We start from the raw sequence: 15,286 nt of genomic DNA, 5'->3' as shown, positions 1-15,286 counted from the left end.
GGGGAAAATATCTCCTTTCATCTTATGCTCCAGGCCGCAAATCAAGAAAGGCTTTGGTTTGCTGTCAGGGTTTAGTTGTAATATCATTTTTGTTTTCAAATATGAAAGGAAAGGGAATTTTCATAATCTCTGGTTTTATTACTTTTATTCTTTTATAAATAAGAGGTGAACAGGCTGCAAGACTGTGCCTGTCCTTGGGTTGAATTAATAAACGGTGACCTTTGAAAACATCTTGGTCCAAAACCTGTTAGCTTAACAGTGTGTCATTGCTTAAATAAGGCAAGTCTTTGGAGACCTTTTTCTCCCCCTGGGTGTCTGAATCACTTCCTCTCTGAAGCCCTCACCTTCAAAGTCTTCTAATTTTCACGTAGCAGTTAACACTCACGCTCTCATGCCAGGGCATTTTGTGATGCTTTCAGGAGAAGATGGTCTATAAAAACACCCAGCTATATGTTGCAAATAACACACAGAGTTCTGGCTAACAGGACAAAGACTGTCATTTTCAGCAAGTCTGAGGAAATCTATTAGAGAATCAAGGAAGTTGTGAAAATATGGTCTAATCTAATTTACAAAAAAAAATGTGTTTTATCTCCAAGTAATAACATAGCTAACATTAGCTGAGCAAGTAGAAACTAACCATGTGGCAGCTGCAGAAGTCATTTTTAGCATTTTCATTGCTTTTCAGATGGTTGTTTTCAAAATCCCGAGGTTAATGGGATAGCATAGAGCTAGAGCCAGGCATAGTACAGTTGTGCCAAAGTCTTCAGTCCAGCAAGATAATTAAGCAAGGGCCTAACATTAGGCATATGAGCAGAGCTGTTGATCCCATCTCAATTACTTTTGAGACATTAATTCATTTCCATACTCATCCATTATTGTTCTCATTAATACCTAGCTCTTATGTAGTGCTTTATATAGGAAGGAATGTCTCTGTCTTCATGATACAGGTACTGAAGCTGAGGCAGAAAGGAGAGCCGTGACTTGCCGAGGTTCACGTGAAGGCCAGTAGCAGATTCTGAAATAGGACTTAGATCTCCTGAGTCTCAACACAGTGCTTTGCCTCATGAAACTACTTTTTCTTCCCTGATATGTTTATTAAATCTCTTCCTATGCCTCTACCTATGAGGCTGGAATTAGCTATTTTATTTTGCTGCCTTTATCTTTTCCCTGAAATCTTTAACTGCCCATGTGTCCTTGAATTATTGAGTCCCACTTTTCTATCTCAGCTGCTGCTTTTCCCCCTGGACATTATTTCCAGTGGAGAGAGAGACTTATATCAGGGCAGTCACTGGCATTGATACTAACTTTGAATCAGACTAAGGTATGGTTAGTGTCACAGTCAGCACTGTGATAAGACCTCATACACAGGATTTCTTTCAGGTGGTAGTCCTGGTCAGTACTAGATCTCGTTGGTGCCAGTGCCCTGATATTGGAAGTTTCCATTATGCCTTTGTTGTGGTTTTTCCCAGCAAAGTAGGTATTGGTAATGCAAAGCTTTGGACTTGCACAGAGTCCTAACACTCACTGGGCATTTTCATTCATACTACCAATTCTGTGTTTGCCCGGAATACCAGGCTAGTTCTCAAAACTATATCTAACTCTTGCATTGAAGTCACCGAGTATTATAATGGTCTGATTTCTGTCAATTTTCACAATGTCTTCTTCAAGTTGTTGATAGAAAATGTTCATCACTGGCTTGAAGGATAGGCGCATAAACACGAAACAACGTGATGAAGCCGTTCTGTGTGTGCACTCTGAGCATCATGAATTGAATAGGTACAGCAATGGGGCTTTCATAGGAACACAGTAAGCTGTTTCTAACAGCAAAGCCTACTCCCTGCTCTCTCTTTTCTCCTACTGGTTTCCCATGCCAGATGACAATGTAATCATTCTCTCGGATAGAACCCATATCTGAGAGCCAAGTTTCTGACGACGCACTAATATTGATTCCTAGTCTAACCAACTCACAGTTTTTTAATGCTGTTATCCATAAGTCCAAACTCAATCCAGGGGTCAGAGTCTGGACATTCCAATACACAAGTCCTTTATTTTATTTTGGCCAAGATAGATTGGGTAGGGGCATGGCTGTTTTGATTCCACCTATTCTAGGGCCTTCCTCAAAAAAAGCAAGCAGGCCACCCCTGAATAGAGCTGCTTGGACACCTTGGTAGCTGCTCCCAGTTCCTTATGACACTTATAGAGTCCTGTGACCATCACAAGACCTTTGACGTGTACTCCTAGGCAAGAGTATGGAGGAGTGGAGGCCACCCTTGACCTACCGTCCCTCTTTTAGACCACTGAGACAGAGTCCAAAGGCCAGATTGAATTCATATGTTTAGTGCCTCAATGGTTGTAGCTTCTCTCAGGGGGCACCAGATTAGAGCGCCTGCTGACTGCTTAACACCTCAGCAAAGGTGTGTTTCTGGCACAGTGATGTCCCTTAGCTTTACTACAAGGAGTGGGGGCTAGGGTTTCGAGGTGCTCTATACTTGCCCTATTCAAAAGGTTGCAACATTGTGGTATTGTATAGGTGCTACCCCACCATGAGTAGCCCCACCAGAGGCCCTCCAGTCAGATGGAGCGGATGGCCATTTGCTAACCACCATCTAGGCCAGACTAGACTCCCTGTGTTATAGGTGCCATCCCTTGTGAGGAGCTGAGGGAGGGTGGCATGCATCTCATGGTCAGGGGTTCACTTGTTGGTTGTTGATACTATTGTCCCAACTTGTACCAGGTCATTGAGTTGTGAAATTGTCCTACGGAAATTTTGGGACAAATGCATTCTCCTTCTGTCTTCTTGTCTCAATGTGTTGTTTAGGGCAACAGGAGTCTCTTCGGTTCCCACAAAATGTGGTGCAGTTCCTTCACTCCAAACCCAATGTTATACTTTATGCTTTTTGGCATTGGCTGTAATGAAGAAAGAAAAAAAATAAGTTGAAGAAATGTAGGCTAGACAAATACTACAGGGTGAAGAGGCACTGGCTTAATAGCTGCAAGCAAGGGGCAATAATAAATGTAGCAATGTGAAAATGGCAGGAGCCCTGCAGGGGTCTGCCTTGGGGCTGGAGCTGCTCAACATGTTTGTTCCTGACTTGGATGTTGGAATAGATTGCTTCCTGAGCAAATCTGAAGAAGACACAAAGCTGGGAAGGACTGAAAACACACTGGAGGACAGGAGCACAATCCAGAAGGATCCTGGTAGACTGAAAAGCTAGGTTAGAGCCAACAGGATTGAAGGTCAGTACTAACAAATGCAAGATGCTGCCTCTTGGGCAGAAGAATCAAAACCAGAAGAAAACAGGTGAGACATAGCTGGATGGAAGCTCTGCAGAAAAGGATCGTAGACTCAGTAGGAGTCTACAGTGTGATACAGCTGCACAAAAGGCAAATGGGGTTTTAGGCTGCATCAACAAAAGCAATAGATGATAGAGACAGGAGGTAATAGTGCTTCTCTACTCTGGCATTGGTTAGGCCTCATGTAGAGTAGTGTGTGCATTTTTGGGCTCCACAGTTTAAAAAGGATGTACAGAAGTTAGAGGGGGTTCTGGTGTGAGATTGAATGCACACCAGAAATCTATCAAAGACAAGAACACCCAACTACCTGTGGGGGTACATTTCTCACAAGAAAACCACTCTCCAGTCTCTCAGCTTGAGTCCTCAAACAGAACTTACAAAACACTTCTCAGAGACGAGCCTATGAACTTCACTTCATCAACCTCCTGGATACTAAACATCATGGGCTAAATATAGACATTGGATTTATGACACATTTTAACCTGCCTGACATCTGACTTCCCGGGTACCTCTCCACTTTTTAACTGCTACATTCATCCCACCCAGCCTGTCTCTTACCCACTGACTCTTCAACTTACACCTTCCCTGACTGCCTGTCTTGCATGCATTCCAGCCCAGCCTCTGGCTTCTTTACTTTTTATTCCATCCAGGAAGAGCACCCACCAACTGCAGAGACTTCCTCAGCCTGACAAAGGATTTTTTTAAACCCAAAAGCTTGCTTTAAAATTTTTTTTCCAACTGTTTAAGTTGATCTAATAAAAGATACCAGATTCACCCAAAGAACCTTGTCTGAAATAAGAATGAGGCATCCATAACGTGTCAGTTGACAGTGCTTGTGAAGGGCATGCTTTTTGAAACCCCTCTATCACATGGGCAGGCTACTGCAAGTCTACTTGATTTCTCCACATGCAAATCCTGCCGAAGCAGCTATGTTATTTTGAGGCTCTGGCAACTACTTTATTTTGTAGCCCTGCCACCACACTCATCTGGCCACTGTGCCATTTCTCATGATATCAAGGTAGGCATGACTTCCAATGAAGTCACCAGCCTTATGTCATCCATCAGTCTTTTCAGTAGAACATGAATGTTTTGGCTTCCTTCTTTCTCCTGTATTGAAGAATCACATTAACCCTTTTTGCCACAGCTTTGCAGCAGGAGTGCACATTGAGCTTCTTTGCCATTATAAACCCTCATATCCCTATGGACTCAGCGCTTTCCTGAGTAACACCTCCCTGTTCTGTAAATCTGGGCAGTGTGTCATAGTTCTGTGTAGATGAACTTGGACTTTGCTTTATAACAACAACATGTTTTATTAGGATGGGCCCAGTTTACGAAAGCAATTGGATCTCTCCATATGATTGCCTTGTCCTCATCCTAGCTAGCCCCTCTGCTGATCCTTGGTCATATGCAAAATATATCAGTAGTGATTTTATATCTACTTTGGGATGATGCCTAGAAACATTGCAACGTTAGGTATAGTGCTGATTATTGCCTAGCTGCACTGACAGCAGCCTCCCTGTGATGGGGATTCTCCAGTAATTACCATATTTACTTGAATCCAAGATAAGGTATTGCCCTTCCCCACCCCCATCAGCATGGGGTAAAAAAGCTTCATCTTAGATTTGACTACTGGCCTGGAGCCCCCCCTTCTGCTCCCCGCCTCCCACACACACACCAGCCCTGATTATCTGCAGCTCCAGTTCCAGCTCTAGCCCTAACTTGGCCTGGCTCAGAGCTGCTGCTGTTCTGACTGCCTGGCTGGACTGGGCTAGGCCAAGGCCACTGCTGCCACTGTCTATCCCAAAGCCAGAGCATCCTAGAAGGTAAGTGGCAGGGAGTACAGGCAGTGGGCAAGCAGGGAGTAGGGAGACCAGACAGCACTGAGGGTGGGACAGGCAGCATGGGGAATGTGGTAGGAGAGCGGGGGATGAGTGGCAGGGGGAACAGGTGGTAAGGGGTCAGACATGGTAGGGAGAAAGGGTGGAGGGGCAGGTAGGAAAACAAGGGGTTGGGGTCTTGTCCCATGTTGCTGCTTTCCCTGACACAACTATGGTGGATGGGGCAGGGGCGGCGGGAGACTAATTTAAGACAGTCCTCCAAAAATTAGATTCTATTCATGGAAAAATTATAACAAATGTATAATTTTCTATGAATACAATCTAATTATGGTGGTTATCTTAAATGCAAAGTTGTCTTGGATTCAAGTAAATACAGTCCTACTTTTTGAGATCTGTCAGTGAGCCAATTCTTAACCCATTTGCATATGTTTTATGGACATTGTACGGTGTTTTTTTTTTCAAGCAGGCTTCCTCAAATTTGCTTTCATGGCTCCTCATATGCTGCTGCATTCTATGGGCCCATCCCTTTTTGAGCTAGGAGTTCCCAGTCTGGGCTCCCAGTCTGGCTCCAAGTGCTTCTCCAATTAAAGCACCCAAAGCGTCTCCTGTATCAGAATCCCCACACTTCAAAGTGGCGACAGGAGAGGTTTATCTAAAACTTGTCAAACAAGTTTTCATTAAAGCGCCCCCACTGCCATTTTGAAGTGTGGGGACACTGATACCCGAGACATGGAGGCTGGCTGGAGTGCAGTAATTGCTATACTCCAGCAGACTCAATTGACTCGGCTCTGACACACTGTAATTGCACCATGTCCGAGCAGCTTCCTATTTCGTGTATAGGTACCCCAAATGTTTCACAGGAAGGTGCAAGTAGCCCATAATAGGCAGCTGTGGGGTAATTTAACCCTATAGGTAGGTGTCAAACTGATCCCTTATGTTAGAGGTAGGTGAAACCCTCATCTTGAGATTTAACACCTAACCCTGGGCCACACATCTGCTTGAGGTTCTGAATTGGCCAACATCAAGAAGCTCATGCTTACTTGTTCCCTATTCCCATGCATGCAATCAGCTCCTTTCTTCCAGTAGGCAGATGCAGGGTGGCTTCTCTTTTGTTGGAGATTTTGCCTTGTTGTATGCAAAGTTGTGTCTGAGATGCATTTGGCTGTAGCAGTTAGCAGCCAGTCTCTCTCTAGGTGTCTTCCACGTTGTTGTGCCAACGTTCTTCGGTCCCAACATCCCTAAGTCAGGAGACTTCTCCTGAGTAGATTGCCAGTTGGACCAGATTGGCTGACAGTTTGATACGCTTTGGTTTTGCACACATGCAAGAACCAGGATTTGAAGTTGTCTTTTCAGAGCTGAAGAACTGTGGTGTATATGAACTGCTTCTGCTATTCATTGCATAGATTTTGAAGGCCAGGAGGGAACAGTATGATTGTCTAGTCTAGACTGGGCTAGCTGTAAAACTTCACCCAGTGGCTTCTCTCATATCCTCTTAAAAACCTACTTAGTTCTATAAATGGTCAGTGTAGGTTTTCTACTGAGAAAGTAATATCTGTTTCCATGGCAAAGGATATTTGTATTTATGCTCATTCAGAACCTAGTTCGGACAGTGTTTTATTTCATGCAAAATCGTCTCTCTGGTGAATTGTAATGAAGGATTAAACAAGAAATAATTGTAAGGCTAGAAGCTGTTTCAGTTTGTTTTTATTGCTTCTGTAACTGCAGGGTTTTTTTTTTTTTTTCCAATCAGGTCAGACTTTAAATTGAAATAGTCAGGGCTTGCCTTTGATACTATTTTGCAGCCTTGACTCTCATTAGCTGAAATCCATGTGGAGATCAAGCAGTCTACTTAAGGGGTTCAATCTGATTCCTGATAAAGACCTCAGTTCAGCAAACACATGCCCAATGTTAAGCACATGCTTTAATTCAAATCTCTTGTAACATGGCACAATCTCAGTCCCATTAAATGGGAATTAACAGTGGTTGAAGTGTGGAGAAGGCCAGTAGCAGATTCAGAAATAGAACGGAGGTCTCCTGAGTCCCAGTGCAGTACTTTGTCTCATGGAACTACTTTTTCCCAAGCACTTTTTCCTCCCTGATACATTTATGAAATCCCTTCCTATACTTCCACCTATGAAGCTAGTATTAGCTCATTTATTTTGCTGCCTTTATTTTTCCTTGAACTCTTTAACTGACCATGTGTCCTTGTATTATCACCTCCCATCTTGCTATCTCAGATCTTTGAACAGGAAGTTGCAATGGCTGCTTCTTTTCCCCCTGGATATCATTTCCAGTGGAGATATAAACTGATATCAGGGCAGTCACTGGCATTGATTCTGACTTTGCAGTAGACTAAGGAACAGTCAGTGTCAGTCAGCACTGTTACAAGACCCTGTGCTGCTGCTTCTTCCTGACTGGATAACCTCATCCAGTGGGATCACCTTTACCACAGTTGAAAATACCAGTGAAGACGCTTCATCATTTTCAGCATCTGGGACATCAGGCCCCTCATGGACATCCCTAATAGTGAATACCCAGAGCGTCACGCTGCAGTCACCTGAGAACTCAGGTGACACAACATTGATGTAGCTGCGCTGAATGAGATTTGGCAAGCAGGAGATGGGCAGTGCAAAGAACATGGGGACAACTATACCTTTTTCTGGAAGGGTAAACAGGAAGGAAAATGCTGACTTCACTGGGTTGGTTTTGTCATTAAAAATGTACTCATAAACCAACTCAGTGAGTTCCCTATCAGAATTAATGAGTGCCTCATGACTCTCTGTCTTAAACTGGCAGGGAGCCAATATGCCACTGTCATCAGTGCATGTCTCGTTGGCACTGCTGATGAAACCATGAGGAATTCTACACCAACATTGAGCAGGTCCTTTCTGACATTCAGAGGGAGACAGACTTATTCTTCTCAGTAATTTCAGTGCTGGAGTCAGAAGGGACTCTAACCTCAGGAACAGAACCATCGGCAAAGAAGGAATAGGAAAGGTCAACTCCAGGATCATCCTCCTCTTGCCCAAATGCACGGAACCTGGACTCACCATCGCCAACACCCTGTCCTGCAGAAAAACAGGCACAAGACATGGCAACACCCACAATCTGAGCACTGGCACCTGATTGTCTGGGTCATCATCTGTGCCTGGGATTGCAAAGATGTCCACGTTACATGAACTATGCTAGGAGATGATGATTGCTGGGCTGATCACTGACTCACCACCACACTGGTTCCCAAACAACAGTTGCAGGAGAAGCAATACTGATGGAAGATCAATGCTGAAGGGCTCAAGGACCCAAGCAAGCAAGACCTCTTTCACCAGTGCATCAGCAAAAAACTGGTGAATTCCAGTCAGCAACAATCGGAGAATGTCAGCAGCGTATGTGGTGGCCTCAAGGCCACTGTCGTCAGTGCCTGATAAGAGTCACTTGAATCTTCTACCAGGGGTATCAAGACTGGTTAGATGGGAATGACCAGGAGATCTGAGAGTTAATTGATTGCAAGCACAAGGTGCTTGGTAACATGACATTAACTCCCAGCAAAAGAAATTGAGTTTCCAACAAACCAAGGCAGAGATCCAAAGGTAGAACCATGGTATAAAGAACAAATGGTGGGAAGACAAGAATCATCCAGTCTGACCTCCCGTGGGGATTACACTACCCCCTAGTGCCCTTTGCAGTGTCCTGGTCCTGGTATCTTGATCCAAGGTGCAGTCTGAACTAAGCCCTTCAGGCCTTGGCAGTGGTCTGCGCCTGACACCTCTGCCATTAGTGACAGTCGGGGCCTGGCACCTCAGCCGTAGTGACGATTTGGGCCTAGTGCGTCAGGTCTTAGTGACTGTCTGGGCCTGGATCCTTGACAGTGGTTTGTAACAATTGTCAAGCATAGTGTAATGGACCCAAGGAATTTAGGAACTTTGAAAGTCATCTGGATATGGGTGCCTAACACCTGTGGAAATTCCAGCCATAATTTTTTACTCTAATTATCCTGACTGCTAGAATTAATAATAGGTTGGAGTAATAGGCAGGATTTATTCTAGGGAAGAGAAGATTAAGGGGCAGGGGGATTTGATAAATCTCCATATACAAAAATAGGGTTGTCGTGAAGAAGATGGTGATCAACTGTTCTCTGTGTCTGTGGGTAACAGGTCAAGAAGTAATGGGGTAAAATTGCAACCATAGAGATTTAGGTAACGTAGTATGAGGCGCTTTCTAACTATGAGGGTAGTTAAGCATTGGAGCAAGCTACCTAGAGCAGTTGTGTGGACTTTCAAGAGTGGGTTAGACAAACACTTGGGTGTGATGGTTTAGACAGGGATGGTTCTGCCCTAACATCGTTCAATTAGATGATCTCCTGAGGTTTTTCACAGCCATTGGTGATGTGTAGGGGGTGCACGTGCACCCCTTGGGAGCACCAGCCACAAAACTGGAAGTGCCAACGGAAGTACACTTCCTGTTTTGCTGCTGGCGGTTCCGGGCTTGGTGATTGGCCATTGGGGGCTCCTCCACCCCACCCCCCTGTTGGTAATCTGGTGTCCCCCCCCAGACTCAGAAGGCACCAGTCACCCATGCGTACAGTCTTGTTTTTCTATGATTCCTTGTGAGGATGGTTTTAGTACTTGTTCTTGTGGTACCTTGTCTCTTAGATTTCATCATTTCATAGAATTGTTTAGACTGGAGTTGATCACTGGTGCCATTCAGGACAGTATATCATAGGCTGTAAAATTTCATGCAGTTTCCTCTGTACTGAGCCAAGAATTTGCATTTGTTTGAAGCACGCCTTCCAAAGAGGCACCCAGCCCTATGTTGAAAACACCAGGAGTGGAGAATCCACTGCTTCTCTTGGGAGCCTGTTTCAATGGATAATCACTCATGGTATTGAATATTTGTGCCTTTATTTCTAATTTTAATTTGTTTGGCTTCATCTTCCAGGCATTAGCTCTTGTTCTGCCTTTCTCTGCTACACTGAAAGGTTCTAGACAGAAAACAGATTAATCATTTACCAGGAGAGAAACCATATTTTTTATATATATATATAACTGCTCAGCTGATGGAGTGAAGATCTCTCCAACGGTTTAGACTCTGCAGAGGAAATACTTAAGATGTCTGCATGGGTGATTTAGCTGCATGCATCTTAGCAGGAAAAAATGATCTTGGTATTTTTTTTGTTTCAGTACTAAAAGAACTATAAATAAATGGTGAGCATGTTTATGGTCTGTGAAATAAGTTAGGCTTTTAAATTCTTTAATGAAGAGCATCAGGCTCTAACCATGCTGTTCCTTCACGAGGTACCATAACATCCCAACTCTTTTTTGTATCTGTTGCCAAAATTATTGTTCTGTCTCCTACAGGTTCATGGGTGTGGGGAGAAAGCCAAAGTGCATGCACGGCAGAGGATCAGCAAAGAAGGGGTTCTCTACGCTGGGAGTGGATCAAAAGACAAGTCTCTGGACCCAACCAAAAGAGCTCACCTGCAGAGACGCCTCGATAAAAAGCTGAATGAGTTAAGCAACCAGAGAAAGAGCAAAAAGAAAGACCAGGAGAAATGAGGGCTTTGTTGTAATGTATCCCAACCTGTTTCCCTTTGGGGATTGATATTAACATTGAAAACACAGGATGGGACTGGAGAAACCATAGAAGATTTTTGATGTACTATCTTTTATAAACTCGGTTCTTCCTGAGTGAGGCGTACATATTTTTTTGGAGGTGTTAATGGCTTTGTATGTGTAGACTGCTGGAAAATAAGTATCTGTCAAGACCATCTGAAAAAGCAGTACTGTTAGGTGCAGAGGGGGAAGGTGAACCATTTTGTTTGGAGTAATTATCTTTATTGACAGGGCAATAAATGTATACTGAGAGGATACACAGTATATTGCAATAAAGAGTGGTATGAAAGCACCTAAAGCAATAAGCTCTCAATGTGACGTTCCATTGTGATACAACAATAATATTATAAGTGTCTGTAGGATATAGAATGAGAGCCTTGTAACCAATGGTGTGGGAGTAATTTTAAAGCCCCAGGTGACTCAAAGCATTAAGAAAACAGCAGAATAAAAATAGTATAACTGCTTCAGTTCTCCAGCCCAGAAATCACCTTTGTATACTGAAGAGCAAGGAAGATTTTTTTTTTGTTGGAAGAAAATGAAATTTTCCAAGTCACCCAACTGAGGCATATCTGCTAACAATGTGAGAAGGCAGACAGATCAGAAGTCTTCCCACTCTGAGAGTGTTTAACTGCTGCAAATACCCATTTGCAAACCACTTTAAATGGGCTGGAATGTGGTTGAGACTAAGGAAGCCATTGTATTCGCTTAAATGTAAGTCAGGTGAAAGAAGACAAGATGGCATCATACCAAGGCTACTGTGCAGAGGCAGGAGGGCGGTTTTTTTCAGAGCTTTATCCCATAAAATGGTAACCAGTTTCTATAACCAGTTAAATCCATAGGACCCTGAAGATCATCAGGATCTGGGACACAAGCATAAAAGCTGGTTTGCTATTAAAATGCACCTCACATATTCAAACAGGGAGATGATACTTTAAAAACTTAGAAAACAACAAATTTGGCTTAGAGCGCAATGAATTCAAGGAGGGATATTTCAGATTAATATACATGGATCAAGTTAAGCACTTGTTTTCTTTACAGAGCCTAGGGACAGAATAGAGTGTACTATCCACGTACTGAGACACTCAGCTCTCATCATCCTGTGCACAACCACATTAAAACATTCCCGGCATTCATGAATTCTGGTGGTATTGGGAAGGCAGTCTGAAGGGAAATGCTTGCTTTCTCTATTGAAAGCAATCAAAAATAAGCATCTACTTAAATTCCAGTTTTACAATTTTTGTGCAAACTATGAAAAACAGCAGTCTCCCCAATCATTGCAAAAAATGGCATTGACCACGATTTCCCAGGAAAGCAACCAAAAAAACAACCGTAATAAAAATAAAATCCTGGCTCCCCAGTGGGAGCCAGCAGTCCTCGCTGTTCCTGCAGCTTACCTTTGCAGTGCACCCAGGAGGGGAAGGGACCAGGAGGCAGGGCAGCTTGAAAGGCAGCCGTCAAGATGGCAGCTGCCTCCTTGTGCCTCTCAGCCAATCAGCACTTAAGGGTGGAACCACATGAAAGGTAGCCATCAGTCAAGATGGCAGCTGCCTCCTCCTCCTGGGGCCTTTCCATCAATCAACACCAAGGGGCAGGGCCACCACAAAAAGACTGCAAAACCGACTCTTTATGCTATGACCAAACTGCGAAAATTGCTTTGTCTCACCATGAGTTAGGTAGGTGCCTTCTCATGAACCATGCAATCACATGCACAAAATATAAACTATTTGAGATGCAACCAGAGCATTTTAAGTTGCAGTTTTAAGTTCTAATTTACTCCAACATTAAAGAGCCACCCCTTTTCCTTCCCTACTGCAAGAGGTACTGAGCCTCTTACTGATTGCCTGTGGCAGAATTCTGTACAGCAGCATGAAACTGGGCACATCTATACAAGACACTTTACTCAAGATTAGAGCTAATTACTGCACAGTAAGTGTCACCATCGACACATGCAGATGCTTACTGTGCAGCAATTTGTTCTAATCACAAGTAAATTTTCTACCTGTAAATACAAGTAGCAAATTTACTCCTGATTACTTACTGCACAGTACAGCACATGTAGACAGCTGACCAGGAGGAAATGTGCTGCCAGGCAAATAGGAGCTGCCTGCTGCCCGGCTTTGCCACTGGAGCCTGGGTGGGGACAATATCCCCCTGTTCTGGCAGCAGGAAGCTCCCAGCCTCCGCATTACAACTGCAATTGAGCTGGGGCTGGGAGATTCTTACCTCCCAGTTTGAGCTTCTCCCATCCCAGGCCCTGTGACCCCAGAGCTCAGGCTGAGAGATGAGAATTTCCCATCACTGGCCCTGCAATTGCAATCACAGACTGCGGGCAAAGGGACATTGTCCCCACCTGGGCTCTAGTGGCAGGGCCTTCCCTGCAGCATGCAGTTCCTGGGGGCAGGGAGCAATGTCCCAGCCCTCGCCAGGGGACAGCTCTATCCTGACCCTATCTTCCCTGCCAGACCCTGTGCTACCACCCAGGCGGAGCTTAGAGTTCCTCCTGGCTGCTGCAGGGGGGTGGTGCAGGGCTGGCAGAGCCAGGAGCAGACTGCTACCATGAGCAGCAAATCTGCTCCCACATCCCTGTACATGTAGATGCCTGCACAGGGTACATTTATTCTAGAGTAAATTACTCTAAAGTAAACCCACCCCAGAGCATTTGTGTACATGCGCCCACTGTTAACAGAGACAAGATTTAGAAGCAAACTCCCGGAAGGGTAGCAGGGTAAGACAATGAAAGCAGTCTGTCACATATGGACATGATTGCTATACTGCTAGAATATTGATAGAGCAGGTGGGATAAAGATTAAAGAAACTTCCCCCCCAAATATCTTGGCTGTAAAAGGGCTGTAGACTGCCAAAGGGAACATGGGGTTATTTGGGGTCTGGAACTAGCCAAGGGGTTGCAGGGATCTGCCAGTAGCAGGGCTCATCTACTTTGCTAAGCCTTTTCCCTTTGAGCCGGCCTTTGGAAGCCCAGGGACAGGTAGCCATCACAACCAGCTCACTGTTTGTGCTATTTTGGCTGCTTCTGGCATGCAGGTCACTACTTTTTCCTTTCCATTCATCAGCACTCGCTCTTGACTCCTGAGCCATCTGTTGAGATGGTCATAGGGTCCACGGGATGTGAATAAGGGACTCCTTGCACCTCTGATCCTAGTTCTGACACTGGTGGCATCTTATGGGCCTGTGGCTTCAGTTGGGCCTGCCAACCTCAATATCCCATGTGTAAAATGGGCACAGTAGTACTTTCCTGTCTTAGATGCAGTGACTGCTACCTATGCACAGTTTAGGCAGTGCTGGTCTAGCAGGTTGAAACAGGCCATGTATACATGAGACACTGACTACGTAGTTGTTACTGTGCAATACTAAATGACTGCACAGTAACATCCCCACATGGCTTCCTGGTGATGCTGACTGCACAGTAGCTCGTTACTACTGTGCAGTAGCATTGTCATGGTTCATACCCTGCAATGCTACTTCACAGTAGTAACGAGCTGCTGTGCAGTAAGCATCTTCTGTAGGCATAGCCACTTTCACCCAAGAGAATACCTTGTCTCTATGGAGGTGAGTCACTTCCCAGCAGCCAAACTCAGAGCCAGGTATTATGATAGGGTCTTAGTGCAGTCTAATCATTTTTCAGTGAAGTCCTTGGTGGAAGCATTGCACTGAAAGATGCTAAAATAGAGCAAGAAGCCTGAGAGGAAATTAAGCCTAAGGAATTTTATATGATTCATACTGATGTCTTGAAGTGATTTCCTGAGCAACAAGGGCACGCTGTGCAAGTGGATAAGCATCAGTAATTTTATGGGATGCTTTGTAGAGCCTGCGGAAGAAAGCATATACAGGGAGGCTGAAAAACAATTTCCCCTTTCAAAAGGTAGGTATCTTCCTTGAAGATAAGGTGTAGCTTTGTCATAACTTACTGGACTGAATGCAAGAATTAGTGGATGAAAAACTCTGACTTCTGATACCCAGGTTCAGTGGGTGATAACAGTCCCTTCTGGCCTTGAAACCTAGAAATCTTTGAGGGAACATGAAGATAAACAGTATTTCAGGTTCTGATAGATCAGGATGCCGTTTGATGACGTATCTCTTAAGATTTTTTACCCTTCAGTGTGAGCAGCAGCAAGCAGGAGTGAGCAGAAGGGCCTCAACCCACAGATGGTTGTGTCTGTGTCACTGGTTCCTGCCACGGGGGGGTGAGGAGAGAAGTCTCATTGTGAAACACCAAGCTGGGCTGGATCCTAGTTGCTTTTGTGAGTACACTGCTCCCTTTCCTGTTGCCTGTACTAAGGGGATGAGACCGCTGGAACCTGAGACTTGCAGCAGCTGTGAAGACACTGCTTGTAGCTCCCTCCTATATTAACAGCTGCATTTAGTTCCCTTGAAGCCTTTTTATTCATAAAGCCTTTGGGATGAGCACATTGATTTTCGAAATGATTTGAATTGACCCTTTTTTTAGGCTTGTCTGTTTGAAATCCTTTGGGGCCAGATACAGTTGTCAGGCTGGTCTAACCCTGGGTTACCCTGGGAGATCAGTTG

General features: G+C 44.4%; 1 protein-coding gene and 1 long non-coding RNA gene across 2 annotated transcripts in view; one reads left to right on the top strand and one right to left on the bottom strand.

The window, feature by feature from the left end:
- IGHMBP2 (immunoglobulin mu binding protein 2) overlaps positions 1 to 11,039 on the top strand; it is a 114,774-nt gene extending 103,735 nt beyond the window's left edge. Inside the window, exon 15 of the mRNA XM_019547248.1 lies at positions 10,487 to 11,039. Within this exon, the coding sequence (XP_019402793.1) occupies positions 10,487 to 10,684 (198 nt within the window). The 3' untranslated portion in view covers positions 10,685 to 11,039. The remainder of the gene's footprint in view (positions 1 to 10,486) is intronic.
- The window catches only part of LOC109318181, a 19,945-nt gene extending 8,445 nt beyond the window's left edge, over positions 1 to 11,500 (bottom strand). Inside the window, exons 1-2 of the long non-coding RNA XR_002103201.1 lie at positions 11,489 to 11,500; positions 9,970 to 9,976 (exon numbers count right to left, since the gene is read on the bottom strand). This is a non-coding gene — a long non-coding RNA (uncharacterized LOC109318181). The remainder of the gene's footprint in view (positions 1 to 9,969; positions 9,977 to 11,488) is intronic.
- Positions 11,501 to 15,286: the final 3,786 nt, after the last annotated feature.

This window comes from Crocodylus porosus, unplaced genomic scaffold (genome assembly GCF_001723895.1).
Source record: "Crocodylus porosus isolate Cpor-Errol unplaced genomic scaffold, CroPor_comp1, whole genome shotgun sequence".
In the NCBI taxonomy this organism is placed as follows: domain Eukaryota; kingdom Metazoa; phylum Chordata; order Crocodylia; family Crocodylidae; genus Crocodylus; species Crocodylus porosus.
This window is presented reverse-complemented; position numbering and strand designations above follow the sequence as displayed.